A 23,289-nucleotide genomic window follows, 5' to 3' on the forward strand; every position below is an offset into this window, starting at 1 on the left:
GAATACTTAGGTCTACTACACTACTTTATTTAATGTTGTCATAATGGTGGTACTTAATGAATACTTAGGTCTACTACACTACTTTATTTAATGTTGTCATAATGGTGGTACTTAATGAATACTTAGGTCTACTACACTACTTTATTTAATGTTGTCATTATGGTGGTACTTAATGAATACTTAGGTCTACTACTCTACTGTGTTTAATGTTGTCATTATGGTGGTACTTAATGAATACTTAGGTCTACTACACTACTTTATTTAATGTTGTCATTATGGTGGTACTTAATGAATACTTAGGTCTACTACACTACTTTATTTAATGTTGTCATTATGGTGGTACTTAATGAATACTTAGGTCTACTACGCTACTGTGTTTAATGTTGTCATTATGGTGGTACTTAATGAATACTTAGGTCTACTACACTACTTTATTTAATGTTGTCATTATGGTGGTACTTAATGAATACTTAGGTCTACTACGCTACTGTGTTTAATGTCATTATGGTGGTACTTAATGAATACTTAGGTCTACTACGCTACTTTATTTAATGTTGTCATTATGGTGGTACTTAATGAATACTTAGGTCTACTACACTACTGTATTTAATGTTGTCGTCATGGTGGTACTTAATGAATACTTAGGTCTACTACGCTACTTTATTTAATGTTGTCATCATGGTGGTACTTAATGAATACTTAGGTCTACTACACTACTGTATTTAATGTTGTCATTATGGTGGTACTTAATGAATACTTAGGTCTACTACACTACTTTATTTAATGTTGTCATTATGGTGGTACTTAATGAATACTTAGGTCTACTACACTACTGTATTTAATGTTGTCATTATGGTGGTACTTAATGAATACTTAGGTCTACTACACTACTTTATTTAATGTTGTCATTATGGTGGTACTTAATGAATACTTAGGTCTACTACGCTACTGTATTTAATGTTGTCATTATGGTGGTACTTAATGAATACTTAGGTCTACTACGCTACTTTATTTAATGTTGTCATTATGGTGGTACTTAATGAATACTTAGGTCTACTACACTACTGTATTTAATGTTGTCATCATGGTGGTACTTAATGAATACTTAGGTCTACTACGCTACTTTATTTAATGTTGTCATCATGGTGGTACTTAATGAATACTTAGGTCTACTACACTACTGTATTTAATGCTGTCATTATGGTGGTACTTAATGAATACTCAGGTCTACTACACTACTGTATTTAATACTGTCATTATGGTGGTACTTAATGAATACTCAGGTCTACTACACTACTGTATTTAATGCTGTCATTATGGTGGTACTTAATGAATACTCAGGTCTACTACACTACTGTATTTAATACTGTCATTATGGTGGTACTTAATGAATACTCAGGTCTACTACACTACTGTATTTAATGCTGTCATTATGGTGGTACTTAATGAATACTTAAGTCTACTATGCTACTGTATTTAATGTTGTCATTATGGTGGTACTTAATGAATACTTAGGTCTACTACACTACTGTTTTTTATGTTGTCATTTTTGGTGGTACTTAATGAGTACTTAGGTCTACTACGCTACTGTATTTAATGTTGTCATTATGGTGGTACTTAATGAATACTTAGGTCCACTACACTACTGTATTTAATGTTGTCATTATGGTGGTACTTAATGAATACTTAGGCCTACTGTATTTAAATGTTGGTCATTACGGTGGTACTTAATGAATACTTGGCCTACCATGCTACTGTATTTAAATGCTGGTCATTATGGTGGTACTCCATGAATATTTAGGCCTACTATGCTACTGTATTTACCTGTTGATCATTATGGTGGTACTTCATGAATACTTGTCCTACTACTCTATTGTATTTAAATGCTGGTCATTATGGTGGTACTTAATGAATACTTGGCCTACTACGCTACTGTATTTAAATGCTGGTCATTATGGTGGTACTTAATGAATACTTGGCCTACTACGCTACTGTATTTAAATACTGGTCATTATGGTGGTACTTAATGAATACTTGGCCTACTACGCTACTGTATTTAAATGCTGGCCATTATGGTGGTACTTAATGAATACCTGGCCTACTACGCTACTGTATTTAAATACTGGTCATTATGGTGGTACTTAATGAATACTTAGGTCTGCTACACTACTGTATCTAAATGTTGGTCATTATGGTGGTACTTAATGAATACTTAGGTCTGCTACACTACTGTATCTAAATGTTGGTCATTATGGTGGTACTTAATGAATACTTAGGTCTGCTACACTACTGTATCTAAATGTTGGTCATTATGGTGGTACCCAATGAATATTTAGGCCTACTATGCAACTGTATTTACATGTTAATCATTATGGTGGTACTTCATGAATACTTGGCCTACTACGCTACTGTATTTAAATGCTGGTCATTATGGTGGTCAAGTTTTTTCTGAGGTAGTACTGGTGGGAAAAAAATTGGAGAACCATTGTAGAAAACAAACTGCTTGACTTGGTTTGTGTGCAGAAATACATAATAGTGAGTGTTGCATAACAAGTCCTCCTGAAACATAACTTACTTACATACTTCAGTATAACTGGACTGCTCGTCAAAACAAACAAAGTAGCAGATAAACTTTGAAGCAATCAATATGGTGTTGTTGTGGAGATAATCTCTCCAAGTTTCATGCATGTTTTCTTTGCTCGGCGCGTCCTTTCCAATCCGCGCAGTTATGAAACTTGTCTCCAGCAGGTTTTGTAACAAAGCCGCGCCGGCCAATCAGAGGCCAGCTTTTTCTCACGTGACCTGGCTATTTTTTTTATTTTTTTTTACGTAACCCAAGGGGTGTCCTCGGCGAACGCCAGTGTAGAATCCCGACGCACAGCTCACACCATGGGGTGTTGCGTCCACGGAAGGAGCGTCAATCCCGCCTGACATTATTTGTCCGTCGTGCCTCCCCCCGGAACAAACATGTCGCTGCAGCTGCCCGCCGAGGAAACGACGGGGGAGAAGAGGGCCTTCTTTGTCGGCAGCGACTCTGGCGAAGACGAGGACAACCATCACCTCCATCACCATCTCATCCTGCAGAGAGCCGGCATGCTGGCCTCGCAGAACTCGCTCAAAGACGCCATTTACTGGCTCTCCGTGGCCATGCGCCGCGGGCCGGTCCGACCCGAGCAGTTAAGCACTTTTGTGGACTGTATTGTGCGGAATTTGAAGCAGAAGAAGAGCGACCCCGGACGTCGGCACGCGGAAGAGGAGGAGGAGAGCTCGCGGGAAAAAGTCTTGGACTCCCGGGAAAAAGTGTTGGAGCCCCGGGAAAAAGTGTTGGACTGTCCGCAGTGTGGCGGCTTGTTGGCGCCAGCTGTCACCTTGACGTGCGGACATTCCTTCTGCAGGAGGTGTTTGCAGCTCTTCTCCAAGTGCAAGTTGTGCGACCAAGACGCCGGACAAGACGCCGCCAAGGCCAACGTGCTGCTGGGCGGACTTCTGGCCAAATGGTTCCCGGAAGAGGTGAAAAAGTCGGAACTGTTGACTCAAGTTGAAGAACTGTGTCAGCGAAGACGTCATCAAGAGGCCGTGACGCTGGCGAGTGACGTCATTCGAAGTGGTGAGTACGGGCGCCATGTTGGGCAGGAGCAATGTGTCTCTCCAAAGTCGCTTTCAGTCGCTGTAACGTTAAACGTGACGATAAGCTCGCGTGAATATGCTGCTTTTTGTTGTCGTTTCCGTCGAGACGCCGCGTGGCGAGCCTTTAGGGTCAAACTGTCGCCATAGCGACGCGTCGTCGACGCTCCGTCTTTTTCCGCCCTGACTGACGTCACTCTTACGCAACGTGTACAGCGCGCATGCGCACGCGGCGCTCAGCTTGCATAAGGCAGGTTATGACATTTATTAGGCCACCTGCTTTTGTAACCTTTCTGGCGCGGGGGGGGGCACTAACTGTAAATACTAATGCAGAATGAAACAAATGTTAATACAGTATGAAACAAATTCTAGTACAGTATGAAACAAATTCTAGTACAGTATGAAACAAATACTAATACAGTATGGAACAAATGCTTAAGACAGTATGAAACAAATTCTAGTACAGTATGAAACAAATTCTAGTACAGTATGAAAGAAATGCTAGTACAGTATGAAACATGCTTAATACAGTATGAAACATGCTTAATACAGTATGAAACAAATTCTAGTACAGTATGAAACAAATTCTAGTACAGTATGAAACAAATACTAATACAGTATGGAACAAATGCTTAAGACAGTATGAAACAAATTCTAGTACAGTATGAAACAAATTCTAGTACAGTATGAAAGAAATGCTAGTACAGTATGAAACATGCTTAATACAGTATGAAACATGCTTAATACAGTATGAAACAAATTCTAGTACAGTATGAAACAAATTCTAGTACAGTATGAAAGAAATGCTAGTACAGTATGAAACATGCTTAATACAGTATGAAACATGCTTAATACAGTATGAAACAAATTCTAGTACAGTATGAAACAAATTCTAGTACAGTATGAAAGAAATGCTAGTACAGTATGAAACATGCTTAATACAGTATGAAACATGCTTAATACAGTATGAAACATGCCTAGTTCAGTATGAAACATGCTTAATACAGTTTGAAACAAATGCTAGTACAGTATGAAACATGCTTAATACAGTATGAAACATGCTTAATACAGTATGAAACACGCCTAGTTCAGTATGAAACATGCTTAATACAGTTTGAAACAAATGCTAGTACAGTATGAAACAAATGCTAGTACATATGAAACATGCTTAATACAGTATGAAACAAATGCTTAATACAGTATGAAACAAATGCTAGTACAGTATGAAACAAATGCTTAATACAGTATGAAACAAATGCTTAAGACATTATGAAACAAATGCTAATACAGTATGAAACAAATGCTAGTACAGTATGAAACAAATGCTTAATACAGTATGAAACATGCTTAAGACAGTATGAAACAAATGCTAGTACAGTATGAAACATGCTTAATACAGTTTGAAACAAATGCTAGTACAGTATGAAACATGCTTAATACAGTATGAAACATGCTTAATACAGTATGAAACACGCCCAGTTCAGTATGAAACATGCTTAATACAGTTTGAAACAAATGCTAGTGCAGTATGAAACAAATGCTAGTACATATGAAACATGCTTAATACAGTATGAAACAAATGCTTAATACAGTATAAAACAAATGCTAGTACAGTATGAAACAAATGCTTAATACAGTATGAAACAAATGCTTAAGACATTATGAAACAAATGCTAATACAGTATGAAACAAATGCTAGTACAGTATGAAACAAATGCTTAATACAGTATGAAACATGCTTAAGACAGTATGAAACAAATGCTAGTACAGTATGAAACATGCTTAATACAGTTTGAAACAAATGCTAGTACAGTATGAAACATGCTTAATACAGTATGAAACATGCTTAATACAGTATGAAACACGCCTAGTTCAGTATGAAACATGCTTAATACAGTTTGAAACAAATGCTAGTACAGTATGAAACATGCTTAATACAGTATGGAACAAATGCTTAATACAGTATGAAACAAATGCTAGTACAGTATGAAACAAATGCTTAATACAGTATGAAACAAATGTTTAAGACATTATGAAACAAATGCTAATACAGTATGAAACAAATGCTAGTACAGTATGAAACAAATGCTTAATACAGTATGAAACATGCTTAAGACAGTATGAAACAAATGCTAGTACAGTATGAAACATGCTTAACACAGTTTGAAACAAATGCTAGTACAGTATGAAACAAATGCCTAATACAGTATGAAACATGCTTAATACAGTATGAAACAAATGCTTAAGACAGTATGAAACAAATTCTAGTACAGTATGAAAGAAATGCCTAATAACATGCTTAATACAGTATGAAAAAATACTTAAGACAGTATGAAACAAATGATGATACAGTATGAAACATGCTTAATACAGTTTGAAACAAATGCTAGTACAGTATGAAACAAATGCTTAAGACAGTATAGTATGAAACAAATGATAATACAGTATGAAACATGCTTAATACAGTATGAAACACGCCTAGTGCAGTATGAAACAAATGCTAGTTCAGAATGAAACATGCTTAATACAGTTTGAAACAAATGCTAGTACAGTATGAAACAAATGCTAGTACATATGAAACATGCTTAATACAGTATGAAACAAATGCTAGTACAGTATGAAACAAATGCTTAATACAGTATGAAACAAATGCTAGTACAGTATGAAACAAATGCTAGTACAGTATGAAACAAATGCTTAATACAGTATGAAACAAATGCTTAAGACATTATGAAACAAATGCTAATACAGTATGAAACAAATGCTAGTACAGTATGAAACAAATGCTTAATACAGTATGAAACATGCTTAAGACAGTATGAAACAAATGCTAGTACAGTATGAAACATGCTTAATACAGTTTGAAACAAATGCTAGTACAGTATGAAACATGCTTAATACAGTATGAAACATGTTTAATACAGTATGAAACACGCCTAGTTCAGTATGAAACATGCTTAATACAGTTTGAAACAAATGTTAGTACAGTATGAAACAAATGCTAGTACATATGAAACATGCTTAATACAGTATGAAACAAATGCTAGTACAGTATGTAACAAATGCTTAATACAGTATGAAACAAATGCTTAAGACATTATGAAACAAATGCTAATACAGTATGAAACAAATGCTTAATACAGTATGAAACATGCTTAAGACAGTATGAAACAAATGCTAGTACAGTATGAAACATGCTTAATACAGTTTGAAACAAATACTAGTACAGTATGAAACAAATGCCTAATACAGTATGAAACATGCTTAATACAGTATGAAACAAATGCTTAAGACAGTATGAAACAAATTCTAGTACAGTATGAAAGAAATGCCTAATAACATGCTTAATACAGTATGAAAAAATACTTAAGACAGTATGAAACAAATGATAATACAGTATGAAACATGCTTAATACAGTATGAAACACGCCTAGTACAGAATGAAACAAATGCTAGTTCAGTATGAAACATGCTTAATACATTATGAAACAAATGCTAGTACAGTATGAAACAAATGCTTAATACAGTATGAAACAAATGCTAGTAGAGTATGAAACAAATGCTTAAGACAGTATGAAACAAATGCTAGTTCAGTATGAAACATGCTTAATACAGTTTGAAACAAATGCTAGTACATTATGAAACAAATGCTAGTACAGTATGAAACAAATGCTAGTACAGTATGAAACAAATGTTTAATACATTATGAAACAAATGCTAGTACAGTATGAAACATGCTTAATACAGTATGAAACAAATGCTTAAGACAGTATGAAACAAATTCTAGTACAGTATGAAAGAAATGCCTAATAACATGCTTAATACAGTATGAAAAAATACTTAAGACAGTATGAAACAAATGATAATACAGTATGAAACATGCTTAATACAGTATGAAACACGCCTAGTACAGAATGAAACAAATGCTAGTTCAGTATGAAACATGCTTAATACAGTTTGAAACAAATGCTAGTATAGTATGAAACAAATGCTTAAGACATTATGAAACAAATGCTAATACAGTATGAAACAAATGCTAGTACAGTATGAAACAAATGCTTAATACAGTATGAAACATGCTTAAGACAGTATGAAACAAATGCTAGTACAGTATGAAACATGCTTAATACAGTTTGAAACAAATGCTTAAGACAGTATGAAACAAATTCTAGTACAGTATGAAAGAAATGCCTAATAACATGCTTAATACAGTATGAAACAAATGATAATACAGTATGAAACATGCTTAATACAGTATGAAACACGCCTAGTACAGAATGAAACAAATGCTAGTTCAGTATGAAACATGCTTAATACAGTTTGAAACAAATGCTAGTACAGTATGAAACAAATGCTAGTTCAGTATGAAACAAATGCTTAAGACAGTATAGTATGAAACAAATGCTAGTACATATGAAACAAATGCTAGTACAGTATGAAACAAATGCTAGTACAGTATGAAACAAATGCTTAATACAGTATTAGTCAATTTATTATTATTATTTGTTATTTCATGCTTTTTTTGCCATATTCGGCCGAATATATTCGGTTACCGACTAATTGGTGCATCCCTAGTTACACCCCTAATGTACAGTAAGAAGAGGTGTTAGGCTGGTAGTTACACCCCTAATGTACAGTAAGAAGAGGTGTTAGGCTGGTAGCTCAATTCAATCCAAATGGACTTCTCCTTTGTGTTCGAAGGCCTTTCACCTCTCCTCCCAGCAGGCTGGCAAAGTGCAAAATGGCCGTTTATTCCACAAAATAACATCAAAGCGTTGATCCTCAGAAGTTTTATTTTCATGCCAGTCTATTTCCTAAATTGCCAATTTCCAGAAACTTTTGAGGAAAAGTTGCATCCCTTTGCTGAACTTGTGATGTGACATTGATGGAGGTGACTGCCTTCGAGACACTTGTGATTGAGGGCTATATAAATAAAGACTGATTGAGTGACTGTGTGAATACTGACAGTGAATGTCTCTGCTTGTGCAGACCCCGACATGGCGGTGAGGGCCCGCCTCTCCCGAGCACAGGCCTGCATGTCTCTCCGGCAGTTGGACCGCGCTCTGGCCGACGCAGACTTTTGTCTGGCGTCCAGCTGGTCTGCTGAGGTGGGTCTCCGGCTGTCAATGATCAACTGTACTTGGAAAGCAGGACAGTAAACGGGCACATACATTTGTTTGGGGAGAACATGAACATCGTTGAGGCTTGTGCAGCCCTTTGAGACACTTGTGATTTAGGGCTATATAAGTAAACATTGATTGATATGCATGATAGTCCCCAAACAAGCAGTCATTGTTTGAAGGTAGTTCAAGCGGCTGGAGGCTGCATCGCCTTCTGTTTACTGTTTACTGTGCCAGGTGGCTGTTAGGAATACCGTATTTCCTCGAATTGCCGCCGGGGTGCTAATTAATTTAAAACCTCTTCTCACTCCGGCACTTATCAAAGGCATGCGGTAAATTTAAGCCTGCGCTTATAAATTTGAGTGTGATGTAAGGATACCATCATGAAAAGCACATTTAATAAAAAAAACGTTATTATGGTCTTACCTTTACTTATAAATGAAGTCCATGCGCAGCTCCTTCTGATCAAAAGCATCGATAACTTGTTTATAGAAGTCTTCCTTATCTTTCTTCAGTTTTAAAAGTCTCTCTGTCTCCATGGAGATCTTCCTTTATTACCTCCTGCTTCCATTGAAAGTCCAGTTTAGAAAACAGTTTTATTTTAGATATGTAATCCTCCATGTTAAAAGTGCAAGCGAGAGGAAAAAATAAACACACTCTTGCTGCTTGTTGTCACTTCTTCTGCAGCAGAGTAGTCGCAAGAAGGATCACTAGCGCCCTCTACCACCAGGAGGCAGGAGTCATTTAATGACTCATATTTGACACACGCAGCTACGGTATATTAATAAAACATAGCTGCTTACTGTTCTTCTTAGCATATTCAATAGCTTGGACCTTAAATCCTACTGAATAGCTCTTAATCTTCTTGCCTTTATGCGATTTCAAATGATTGAAATCAGCCTCCTCCATTTTGAAAATGATGACAGGTGAAGTGTCACTCGTGACGTGACGAGTTTGACCCGGTGGAAATTCTAGGCATATGCTAATTATTTGGCGAAACCAGTTTGACCCGGCGGAAATTCTAGACAAGCGCACACTAGATACCTGGCGGCAATTCAAGTAAATACGGTAATAACTGGCTGGACACACCAACTTATGAGTTATATGACACGTACATTCAGGGATTTAATGAAATGAACATTTCATATCACAGTTATCGTGACCAAAATGATCAGGGTTGTCACGAGAGGTGAAAAAAAAATTGATTTACATCTCAATTGAGATTCTTATTTGTCGAAAGTTAAGTGTTAAAAGTAAAACAACAAAAAAACTAATAAAAATGCATCACTTTATGAGTGGGGAACCTTTCGGATCTCAAATATATTTAGTAGGATTTTATTGAACTTTTCACAGTGATTACTCAAAAATATTAAATAATTAAAACCAATGGTGTCCTGCATTATTGATCTTTGAGGGCTTTAGTTACTAAATAAAGGAACTCTTCTGAAGGAATCAATAAAGTACTATCTATCTATCTATCTATCTATCTATCTATCTAAATACTGCATATTTCAGTTTTACTATAAAAAAACAAAGTTTGTTTTGACAGAAAAGGCATAAAACCTTATTTGTTTTACTTTATATCAACCTCAAGTTGATATAGAGATTTACTGTAAGCATGAAATAAAAAATAATGATAATAATTTGACTTATTTTTAACATTTTAGTGACTGAGACCCTCTATGCTCCCCAGGAGCCTTAAGGATAAAAAAAAAAAAAAATCCATACATTTTGTTATGGTTTGAAAATGAAAGAGATCAAAATGCTTCATTTTTCCGTGTGCGACCCTCTGTGGAAAAAGTTTGGACACCCCTGGTTTATCGTTACATCAAATCCTGAGTGAGCGTACCTTTTGGCAATATTCTCTGACTTGGGTATGTTCAGAAGTTGGTGGACTCAATCTCCAAGGTTGTTGGAGTTCATGAACACAAAGTAAGAACAAAGAACTCTTATCCTAACTGTTGGCTCGGCGTCATCATCAAAATGAACAGAATGTAACAGAACAATGTTACATCATTGACATAAACATGTTTTTATCACTTATTTGGTTGTTTGTCAGGCTTTATTATTCCTTAAGTGTATCATTGAACAACCTTGGATAGTAGAGAGGGACTCTGCTGGTTCTGGACATTGAAGGATGTCTTTAACGACCTGCACGATCAAAAGACGTCTTTGTGTAAAGTCAGAGTTGAAAAGTGTCTGTTCTGTTGGTCGGCTGGCCGTTACCAAGAAGTCAAGCGCTGTGTGTATTTTAAAAGAGGGTTGACCTACAAAGCGCAGACTGATAACAACTTCACCTACTGGCGGATTACACCATAAACATAGATTAACCAATGAATGCAGACTATATTTGGAGTGCACACTGTTGTAATCAACAACACTTGGATTTACTCAACACCACGGAAGGAAATGAGAGTCTGCTATTAGGTTATCTAGCAAAATAGTTAGAATATATCTATCCCCCTCCTGCTCCGGCCCGGCTGCACCAAATAATAATTTAAATACATTTAATAAAGTCAAATAGAAACAATGCAACAAGAGAAGTTTCCTGCACTTGTCTTGTGTGAAGTCAATGTCAACAGCCAATATCTACATCTACATCTACATCTACATTAGGGATGCACCGAAATGAAAATTTGTGGCCAAAGCCGAACAAAATTTAAACGCTTGGCCGAAGGCCGAATACCGAATAATGAATGCAGTTTTTCACAATTTTTAAAATATTGCATAAATAGCCTAGAATAAATATTTAGACATGTTTTTCAAATAGAGTCATTTTTTTATTGAATATTGACATTTTTTTAATATTCCAGTAGCCTTTGCTTTTCAAAAAAAGCACAAAGTTTTTCATTTATATTAGGCCTTCAAACAAAACATGCATTCCAAAAAAAAATAAAGTGCATTCAATCAATCAATCAATCAATCAATCAATGTTTATTTATATAGCCCCAAATCACAAATGTCTCAAAGGACTGCACAAATCATTACGACTACAACATCCTCGGAAGAACCCACAAAAGGGCAAGGAAAACTCACACCCAGTGGGCAGGGAGAATTCACATCCAGTGGGACGCCAGTGACAATGCTGACTATGAGAAACCTTGGAGAGGACCTCAGATGTGGGCAACCCCCCCCCTCTAGGGGACCGAAAGCAATGGATGTCGAGCGGGTCTAACATGATACTGTGAAAGTTCAATCCATAGTGGCTCCAACACAGCCGCGAGAGTTCAGTTCAAGCGGATCCAAGACAGCAGCGAGAGTCCCGTCCACAGGAAACCATCTCAAGCGGATCAGCAGCGTAGAGATGTCCCCAACCGATACAGGCGAGCGGTCCATCCTGGGTCCCGACGAGCGGTCCATCCTGGGTCTCGACTCTGGACAGTCAGTACTTCATCCATGGTCATCGGACCGGACCATTAAAGTGGATAAACCCACAACAAATGAATTATTGTCCTTTTGGCAAAAGTCTGCTTAGCCACAGTAGATATGCTAATAATGTAAACAGAAGGCTCAAGTAAATCTCAATTAAGTGTGTGCTTGTAACCTCATACACTTATACAGGTAGCCTACACAACAGGCTAATAATGTAAACAGAGGCCCCACTGTCAATCAATCAATCAATCAATGTTTATTTATATAGCCCCAAATCACAAATGTCTCAAAGGACTGCACAAATCATTACGACTACAACATACATCCTCGGAAGAACCCACAAAAGGGCAAGGAAAACTCACACCCAGTGGGCAGGGAGAATTCACATTCAGTGGGACGCCAGTGACAATGCTGACTATGAGAAACCTTGGAGAGGACCTCAGATGTGGGCAACCCCCCCCCTCTAGGGGACCGAAAGCAATGGATGTCGAGCGGGTCTAACATGATACTGTGAAAGTTCAATCCATAGTGGCTCCAACACAGCCGCGAGAGTTCAGTTCAAGCGGATCCAAGACAGCAGCGAGAGTCCCGTCCACAGGAAACCATCTCAAGCGGATCAGCAGCGTAGAGATGTCCCCAACCGATACAGGCGAGCGGTCCATCCTGGGTCCCGACTCTGGACAGTCAGTACTTCATCCATGGTCATCGGACCGGACCATTAAAGTGGATAAACCCACAACAAATGAATTATTGTCCTTTTGGCAAAAGTCTGCTTAGCCACAGTAGATATGCTAATAATGTAAACAGAAGGCTCAAGTAAATCTCAATAAGTGTGTGCTTGTAACCTCATACACTTATACAGGTAGCCTACACAACAGGCTAATAATGTAAACAGAGGCCCCACTATCAATCAATCAATCAATCAATGTTTATTTATATAGACCCAAATCACAAATGTCTCAAAGGACTGCACAAATCATTACGACTACAACATACATCCTCGGAAGAACCCACAAAAGGGCAAGGAAAACTCACACCCAGTGGGCAGGGAGAATTCACATTCAGTGGGACGCCAGTGACAATGCTGACTATGAGAAACCTTGGAGAGGACCTCAGATGTGGGCAACCCCCCCCCTCTAGGGGACCGAAAGCAATGGATGTCGAGCGGGTCTAACATGATACTGTGAAAGTTCAATCCATAGTGGCTCCAAGACAGCAGTGAGAGTCCCGTCCACAGGAAACCATCTCAAGCGGATCAGCAGCGTAGAGATGTCCCCAACCGATACAGGCTAAATCTCAATAAGTGTGTGCTTGTAACCTCATACACTTATACAGGTACACAACATATCCCAACGTCACTGCACCTTGGTTGATTGCGTCACAGCCTCAAATAATTGCGTCACACGCCACTATTCGGCCTTGTTTTTAACTCATTCCACCGAAGGCCGAATGTGGCTTTTTTTGCCATATTCGGCCGAATATATCCGGTTACCGATTAATCGGTGCATCCCTAATCTACATCTACATCTACTATATGATGTGCCTGAGAAGCCGGACAGGACAAAAAGTCATTATATACAATTCATATTTTGGAGGTGATGTTTCATAGATGTTTGTCAAAGCGAACAAGACAGAGTTTACAAAGTCTCATTTCTTTGAAACAACCCGCCAAGAGTACTTTTGAAATGAAGCCAGGTGTTTATGGCAGAAAATAATATTGACAATTGTTTTGATTCATATCGAAATCATGATTAACAGTAGGAGTATTGATTAATTTGAAAACATCAATCAATCAATCAATGTTTACTTATATAGCCCTAAATCACTAGTGTCTCAAAGGGCTGCACAAACCACTACGACATCCTCGGTAGGCCCACATAAGGGCAAGGAAAACTCACACCCAGTGGGACATCGGTGACAATGATGACTATGAGAACATGATACTGTGAAAGATCAATCCATAATGGATCCAACACAGCAGCGAGAGTCCCGTTCACAGCGGAGCCAGCAGGAAACCATCCCAAGAGGAGGCTGATCAGCAGCGCAGAGATGTCCCCAGCCGATACACAGGCGAGCAGTACATGGCCACCGGATCGGACCGGACTCCCTCCACAAAGGAGAGTGGTACATAGAAGAAAAAGAAAAGAAACGGCAGATCAACTGGCCTAAAAAGGGAGTCTATTTAAAAACATAAGTCATTATTGTACCCCCAAAACTCAATTTGAAATATAATTTAAAAGAACAATGAATAATATATTTTTAGTACAAACCCCGTTTCCATATGATATTGGGAAATTGTGTTAGATGTAAATATAAACAGAATACAATGATTTGCAAATCCTTTTCAAGCCATATTCAGTTGAGTATGCTACAAAGACAACATATTTGATGAATTTATTTAAACAAGCGAAGACCAAGTCTTTCAAATATTTGCTTGGATTTTCAAATTCTATTTGAGTTTTGTCTCCCTTAGAATTATCGGACAAAGTGAGAGCAGCTTGCTAGTAAATAAATACAATTTAAAAAATAGAGGCGGCTCACTGGTAAGTGCTGCTATTTGAGCTATTTTTAGAACAGGCCAGCGGGCGACTCATCTGGTCCTTACGGGCGACCTGGTCGTGAACAAATGACACAACTGATAATAAAACTAATATTCATCTTTAAATAAACGTATCATTTTGTTGTTTATAGCCTTTAAAAAAATCTATGCATTTGCTACAGTGCCACTGATGCTAATTAGACAATGACATCACCAAGATAGCGCCACCACAAATAGATTGCAGGGCTGAGAAACGCAAGCTAATCATGTTCTGTGCTCTTCATGACCTTGTCAGGCTTTATTCCTGAAAGCCATGGTGCTGCAAGAGATGGGCGAAGTGGACCAGTCTCTCCAAGTCCTCCTGGACTGCCTGGCCGTGGACGAGGACTTCCCCTGTGCCAAGAGACAAGTCGAGAAGGTGAGTTTATCAAGTCAATCCAAGTCCAAAGTTGTTGTTTTTCCCCCAGCTCCTATTATTTCTCTGCAAAGTTGCACGTTCACAACTTGTTGTCGAAAATATTATTATCAAATATAAGTTGAGCTTGGTCCCAGCAGACCTTTGTCAGTCTTGCATCAAGCTCTTTATTGTCTTGATTGAAGCTCTGGCAAAGGCTGCAAATGAGATGATTCATCCTGAGAGAGTTGAACACACCCTGCTATGCTTTTAAAATCTCCGAAACAAGATTGCTTCCTTTACGCTGTCATTAAGAAGTCTTGTGTAAGGACACTCAACCTATACCTGAATACTATGGAGCTGCACCTTTTTATCTAGCGCACAAGGAAGTGGTTTAAATGTAGAAATACATTATAATGGGACTCCTTTAAAGGGGAACATTATCAGCAGACCTATGTAAGCGTCAATATATACCTTGATGGTGCAGAAAAAAGACCATATGTTTTTTTAACCGATTTACGAACTCTAAATGGGCGAATTTTGGCAAATTAAACGCCTTTCTGTTGATCGGTCTTGTAGCGATGACGTCAGAACGTGACGTCTCCGAGGTAATACAGCCGCCATTTTCATTTTCAACACATTACAAACATCGGGTCTCAGCTCTGTTATTTTCCGTTTTTTCGACATTTTTTTTGTAACTTTGGAGACATCATGTTGTTGGAGGGTGTAACAACACTAACAGGGAGGGATTCAAGTTGCACCACCGGCCCCAAGATGCCAAAGTGTCTGCCGCCAGACCCCCATGGAATGTGCCAGAGTGTCTCCACATTTGACCGGCGGTGCTAAGGCAGACATGGCACAGAGATGTATGGATAACCTGCAGATGCATTTGCAACAATAAAGTCAACGAAATCACAAAGGTGAGTTTTGTTGATGTTGACTTATGTGCTAATCAAACATATTTGGTCGCGGCGTGACTGCCAGCTAATCGATGTTAACATGCTAGGCTAATCGACGCTAACATGCTATTTACCGGCGGTGCTAAGGCAGACATGGCACAGAGATGTATGGATAACCTGCAGATGCATTTGCAACGATAAATTCAACAAAATCACAAAGGTGAGTTTTGTTGATGTTGACTGCCAGCTAATCGATGCTAACATGCTATTTACCGGCGGTGCTAAAGCAGACATGGCACAGAGATGTATGGATAACCTGCAGATGCATTTGCAACGATAAATTCAACAAAATCACAAAGGTGAGTTTTGTTGATGTTGACTGCCAGCTAATCGATGCTAACATGCTACGCTAATCGATGTTAACATGCTATTTACCGGCGGTGCTAAAGCAGACATGGCACAGAGATGTATGGATAACCTGCAGATGCATTTGCAACGATAAATTCAACAAAATCACAAAGGTGAGTTTTGTTGATGTTGACTGCCAGCTAATCGATGCTAACATGCTACGCTAATCGATGTTAACATGCTATTTACCGGCGGTGCTAAAGCAGACATGGCACAGAGATGTATGGATAACCTGCAGATGCATTTGCAACGATAAATTCAACAAAATCACAAAGGTGAGTTTTGTTGATGTTGACTGCCAGCTAATCGATGCTAACATGCTAGGCTAATCGACGCTAACATGCTATTTACCGGCGGTGCTAAGGCAGACATGGCACAGAGATGTATGGATAACCTGCAGATGCATTTGCAACGATAAATTCAACAAAATCACAAAGGTGAGTTTTGTTGATGTTGACTGCCAGCTAATCGATGCTAACATGCTACGCTAATCGATGTTAACATGCTATTTACCGGCGGTGCTAAAGCAGACATGGCACAGAGATGTATGGATAACCTGCAGATGCATTTGCAACTATAAAGTCAACGAAATCACAAAGGTGAGTTTTGTTGATGTTGACTTATGTGCTAATCAAACATATTTGGTCGTGGCGTGACTGCCAGCTAATCGATGCTAACATGCTAGGCTAATCGACGCTAACATGCTATTTACCGGCGGTGCTAAGGCAGACATGGCACAGAGATGTATGGATAACCTGCAGATGCATTTGCAACGATAAATTCAACAAAATCACAAAGGTGAGTTTTGTTGATGTTGACTGCCAGCTAATCGATGCTAACATGCTACGCTAATCGATGTTAACATGCTATTTACCGGCGGTGCTAAAGCAGACATGGCACAGAGATGTATGGATAACCTGCAGATGCATTTGCAACAATAAAGTCAACGAAATCACAAAGGTGAGTTTTGTTGATGTTGACTGCCAGCTAATCGATGCTAACATGCTACGCTAATCGATGTTAACATGCTATTTACCGGCGGTGCTAAAGCAGACATGGCACAGAGATGTATGGATAACCTGCAGATGCATTTGCAACAATAAAGTCAACGAAATCACAAAGGTGAGTTTTGTTGATGTTGACTTATGTGCTAATCAAACATATTTGGTCGTGGCGTGACTGCCAGCTAATCGATGCTAACATGCTAGGCTAATCGACGCTAACATGCTATTTACCGGCGGTGCTAAGGCAGACATGGCACAGAGATGTATGGATAACCTGCAGATGCATTTGCAACGATAAATTCAACAAAATCACAAAGGTGAGTTTTGTTGATGTTGACTGCCAGCTAATCGATGCTAACATGCTACGCTAATCGATGTTAACATGCTATTTACCGGCGGTGCTAAAGCAGACATGGCACAGAGATGTATGGATAACCTGCAGATGCATTTGCAACAATAAAGTCAACGAAATCACAAAGGTGAGTTTTGTTGATGTTGACTTATGTGCTAATCAAACATATTTGGTCGTGGCGTGACTGCCAGCTAATCGATGCTAACATGCTAGGCTAATCGACGCTAACATGCTATTTACCGGCGGTGCTAAGGCAGACATGGCACAGAGATGTATGGATAACCTGCAGATGCATTTGCAACGATAAATTCAACAAAATCACAAAGGTGAGTTTTGTTGATGTTGACTGCCAGCTAATCGATGCTAACATGCTACGTTAATCGATGCTAACATGCTATTTACCGGCGGTGCTAAAGCAGACATGGCACAGAGATGTATGGATAACCTGCAGATGCATTTGCAACAATAAAGTCAACGAAATCACAAAGGTGAGTTTTGTTGATGTTGACTTATGTGCTAATCAAACATATTTGGTCGTGGCGTGACTGCCAGCTAATCGATGCTAACATGCTAGGCTAATCGACGCTAACATGCTATTTACCGGCGGTGCTAAGGCAGACATGGCACAGAGATGTATGGATAACCTGCAGATGCATTTGCAACGATAAATTCAACAAAATCACAAAGGTGAGTTTTGTTGATGTTGACTGCCAGCTAATCGATGCTAACATGCTACGTTAATCGATGCTAACATGCTATTTACCGGCGGTGCTAAAGCAGACATGGCACAGAGATGTATGGATAACCTGCAGATGCATTTGCAACAATAAAGTCAACAAAATCACAAAGGTGAGTTTTGTTGATGTTGACTGCCAGCTAATCGATGCTAACATGCTACGCTAATCGATGTTAACATGCTATTTACTGGCGGTGCTAAAGCAGACATGGCACAGAGATGTATGGATAACCTGCAGATGCATTTGCAACAATAAAGTCAACGAAATCACAAAGGTGAGTTTTGTTGATGTTGACTGCCAGCTAATCGATGCTAACATGCTACGCTAATCGATGCTAACATGCTATTTACCGGCGGTGCTAAAGCAGACATGGCACAGAGATGTATGGATAACCTGCAGATGCATTTGCAACGATAAATTCAACAAAATCACAAAGGTGAGTTTTGTTGATGTTGACTGCCAGCTAATCGATGCTAACATGCTACGCTAATCGATGTTAACATGCTATTTACCGGCGGTGCTAAAGCAGACATGGCACAGAGATGTATGGATAACCTGCAGATGCATTTGCAACAATAAAGTCAACGAAATCACAAAGGTGAGTTTTGTTGATGTTGACTTATGTGCTAATCAAACATATTTGGTCGTGGCGTGACTGCCAGCTAATCGATGCTAACATGCTAGGCTAATCGACGCTAACATGCTATTTACCGGCGGTGCTAAGGCAGACATGGCACAGAGATGTATGGATAACCTGCAGATGCATTTGCAATGATAAATTCAACAAAATCACAAAGGTGAGTTTTGTTGATGTTGACTGCCAGCTAATCGATGCTAACATGCTACGCTAATCGATGTTAACATGCTATTTACTGGCGGTGCTAAAGCAGACATGGCACAGAGATGTATGGATAACCTGCAGATGCATTTGCAACAATAAAGTCAACGAAATCACAAAGGTGAGTTTTGTTGATGTTGACTGCCAGCTAATCGATGCTAACATGCTACGTTAATCGATGCTAACATGCTATTTACCGGCGGTGCTAAAGCAGACATGGCACAGAGATGTATGGATAACATGCAGATGCATTTGCAACAATAAAGTCAACGAAATCACAAAGGTGAGTTTTGTTGATGTTGACTGCCAGCTAATCGATGCTAACATGCTACGTTAATCGATGCTAACATGCTATTTACCGGCGGTGCTAAAGCAGACATGGCACAGAGATGTATGGATAACCTGCAGATGCATTTGCAACGATAAATTCAACAAAATCACAAAGGTGAGTTTTGTTGATGTTGACTGCCAGCTAATCGATGCTAACATGCTACGCTAATCGATGTTAACATGCTATTTACTGGCGGTGCTAAAGCAGACATGGCACAGAGATGTATGGATAACCTGCAGATGCATTTGCAATGATAAATTCAACAAAATCACAAAGGTGAGTTTTGTTGATGTTGACTGCCAGCTAATCGATGCTAACATGCTACGCTAATCGACGCTAACATGCTATTTACCAGCGGTGCTAAAGCAGACATGGCACAGAGATGTATGGATAACCTGCAGATGCATTTGCAACGATAAAGTCAACGAAATCACAAAGGTGAGTTTTGTTGATGTTGACTGCCAGCTAATCGATGCTAACATGCTACGCTAATCGATGTTAACATGCTATTTACTGGCGGTGCTAAAGCAGACATGGCACAGAGATGTATGGATAACCTGTAGATGCATTTGCAACGATAAATTCAACAAAATCACAAAGGTGAGTTTTGTTGATGTTGACTGCCAGCTAATCGATGCTAACATGCTACGCTAATCGACGCTAACATGCTATTTACCAGCGGTGCTAAGGCAGACATGGCACAGAGATGTATGGATAACCTGTAGATGCATTTGCAACGATAAATTCAACAAAATCACAAAGGTGAGTTTTGTTGATGTTGACTGCCAGCTAATCGATGCTAACATGCTACGCTAATCGACGCTAACATGCTATTTACCAGCGGTGCTAAGGCAGACATGGCACAGAGATGTATGGATAACATGCAGATGCATTTGCAACAATAAAGTCAACGAAATCACAAAGGTGAGTTTTGTTGATGTTGACTGCCAGCTAATCGATGCTAACATGCTACGTTAATCGATGCTAACATGCTATTTACCGGCGGTGCTAAAGCAGACATGGCACAGAGATGTATGGATAACCTGTAGATGCATTTGCAACTATATTACGTTTCCTTCCACCCACATTTAATGCGAAACAAACACTTACCAATCGACGGATTTAAGTTGCTCCAGTGTCACGAGATGCGAAAGTCCTGATCGTTTGGTCCGCACATTTTACCGGCGATGCTAACGCAGCTATTCGGCCATGCTACGGCTATGAATAGCGTCAATAGCTTCAGTTTCTTCTTCAATATTTTCATACTCCAACCATCTGTTTCAATACATGCGTAATCTGTTGAATCGCTTAAGCCGCTGAAATCCGAGTCTGAATCCGAGCTAATGTCGCTATGTCTTGCTGTGGTATTCCCATTGTTTGTTTACATTGGCAGCACTGTGTGACGTCACAGGGAAATGGATAGTGGCATCGCAAAGAGCAAAAATCAAGCACTTTAAAGCTTTTTTTAGGGATATTCCTGGACTGGTAAAATTTTGAAAACAACTTCAAAAAATACAACAAGCCACTGGGAACTGATTTGTATTGTTTTTAACCCTTTTGAAATTGTGCTAATGTTCCCCTTTGAAGTTAAAGTACCACCTCTTGATTGAAGCTATTATCATATGTATCTAAAAAAGGAGACCAAAAGACTTGGGTTGCAAAACACTAAATATGATCCAGTGTCAATCTTAGAGTTCACCAGGAAGCCAGTCACACGATCCGTGACGCAGAGGTAGGAACCACAGATCCCTTCCCCATCAACAACCATGCTAATCAAGCAGACGTTGTGGAAACAGACATTTTGGGGAAATGATGTTCCAGAACTTTGTATTCTTGATCCCCAACACAAGAAGTGCTAAACAGACGCAGCATTATTAAAACATCAGCAGCATCGCTCACTGCTAAACATACAAACTAATCATCTCATCACTTACTGTACAATCTCTGCTCTCGGAATGTTGTATTGTTATTGTTATTTTAATGTAGTGTTACCAGAGGTGTGGACTCGGGTCCAAGTCATGTGACTCCAGCCCTCAGGAGCCCGGTTTTTACTCTTCTTCTTCCCCAGCGTTTTACCTTTTTCCCACCTTTTACGTGGCGACTCGTCAGCGTTCTTGTTCTGTAACGCTGAACACTGTTTGTTTGTGTCTCATCTTCCTGGGTTGGTGCTAGAAACATAGTTTCCTTGTACTTGTTGCAATGACAATAAAGACCTGTCCTATCCTAAGTGGACTGGATTAGATAAAGCTGAGTTTTGGTGGGACAAAGAATGCTCATGTTTTAAAATAAATGAATATTTATTTTGAGTAGCAATCAAAGTACTAATTTTACAGAGAAGACCTGGAAGTAAAAAATCCTGTATTTACTGGACTCGTGGTAGACTTGCATGGAGTCTCATGACTGTCACGTAACAACATTAGCACCACTTAATTAAAGCAGCATGATGTTGCAGCTACAAACTCTGTTTCCATATGAGTTGGGAAATGGTGTTAGATGTAAATATAAACAGAATACAATGATTTGCAAATCCTTTTCAAGCCATATTCAGTTGAATATGCTACAAAGACAACATATTTGATGTTCAAACTCATAAACTTTATTTATTTTTTGTGCAACTAATCATTAACTTTAGAATTTGATGCCAGCAACACGTGACAAAGAAGTTGGGAAAGGCGGTGATAAATACTGATAAAGTTGAGAAATGGTCATCAAACACTTATTTGGAACATCCCACAGGTGTGCAGGCTAATTGGGAACAGGTGGGTGCCATGATTGGCTATAAAAACAGCTTCCCAAAAAAATGCCCAGTCTTTCACAAGAAAGGATGGGCCGAGGTACACCCCTTTGTCCACAACTGCGTGAGCAAATAGTCAAACAGTTTAAGAACAACCTTTCTCAAAGTGACATTGCAAGAAATTTAGGGATTTCAACATCTACGCTCCATAATATCATCAAAAGGTTCAGAGAATCTGGAGAAATCACTCCACGTAAGCGGCATGGCCGGAAACCAACATTGAATGACCTTGACCTTCCATCCCTCAGACGGCACTGTATCAAAAACTGACATCAATATCTAAAGGATATCACCACATGGGCTCAGGAACACTTCAGAAAACCACTGTCACTAAATACAGTTGGTCGCTACATCTGTAAGTGCAAGTTAAAGCTCTACTATGCAAAGCGAAAGCCATTTATCAACAACATCCAGAAACGCCGCCGGCTTCTCTGGGCCCGAGATCATCTAAGATGGACTGATGCAAAGTGGAAAAGTGTTCTGTGGTCTGACGAGTCCACATTTCAAATTGTTTTTGGAAATATTCCACATCGTGTCATCCGGACCAAAGGGGAAGCGAACCATCCAGATTGTTATTGACGCAAAGTGCAAAAGCCAGCATGTGTGATGGTATGGGGGTGCATTAGTGCCCAAGGCATGGGAAACTTACACATCTGTGAAGGCACCATTAATGCTGAAAGGTACATACAGGTTTTGGAACAACATATGCTGCCATCTAAGCACCGTCTTTTTCATGGACGCCCCTGCTTATTTCAGCAAGACAATGCCAAGCCACGTGTCACAACAGTGTGGCTTCGTAGTAAAAGAGTGCGGGTACTTTCCTGGCCCGCCTGCAGTCCAGACCTGTCTCCCATGGAGACAGGTGTGACAATTTATG

At 39.2% G+C, this 23,289-nt stretch overlaps 1 protein-coding gene across 1 annotated transcript in view; it reads left to right on the plus strand.

Moving 5' to 3' along the window:
- Positions 1-2,752: 2,752 nt before the first annotated feature.
- lonrf1 (LON peptidase N-terminal domain and ring finger 1) overlaps positions 2,753-23,289 on the plus strand; it is a 42,581-nt gene continuing 22,044 nt past the window's right edge. The window contains exons 1-3 of the mRNA XM_061887801.1: positions 2,753-3,607; positions 8,614-8,732; positions 14,951-15,073. Of these exons, the coding sequence (XP_061743785.1) occupies positions 2,968-3,607; positions 8,614-8,732; positions 14,951-15,073 (882 nt within the window). The 5' untranslated portion in view covers positions 2,753-2,967. The remainder of the gene's footprint in view (positions 3,608-8,613; positions 8,733-14,950; positions 15,074-23,289) is intronic.

The sequence above is a fragment of the Nerophis ophidion genome, linkage group LG01 (assembly GCF_033978795.1).
Source record: "Nerophis ophidion isolate RoL-2023_Sa linkage group LG01, RoL_Noph_v1.0, whole genome shotgun sequence".
In the NCBI taxonomy this organism is placed as follows: Eukaryota; Metazoa; Chordata; class Actinopteri; order Syngnathiformes; family Syngnathidae; genus Nerophis; species Nerophis ophidion.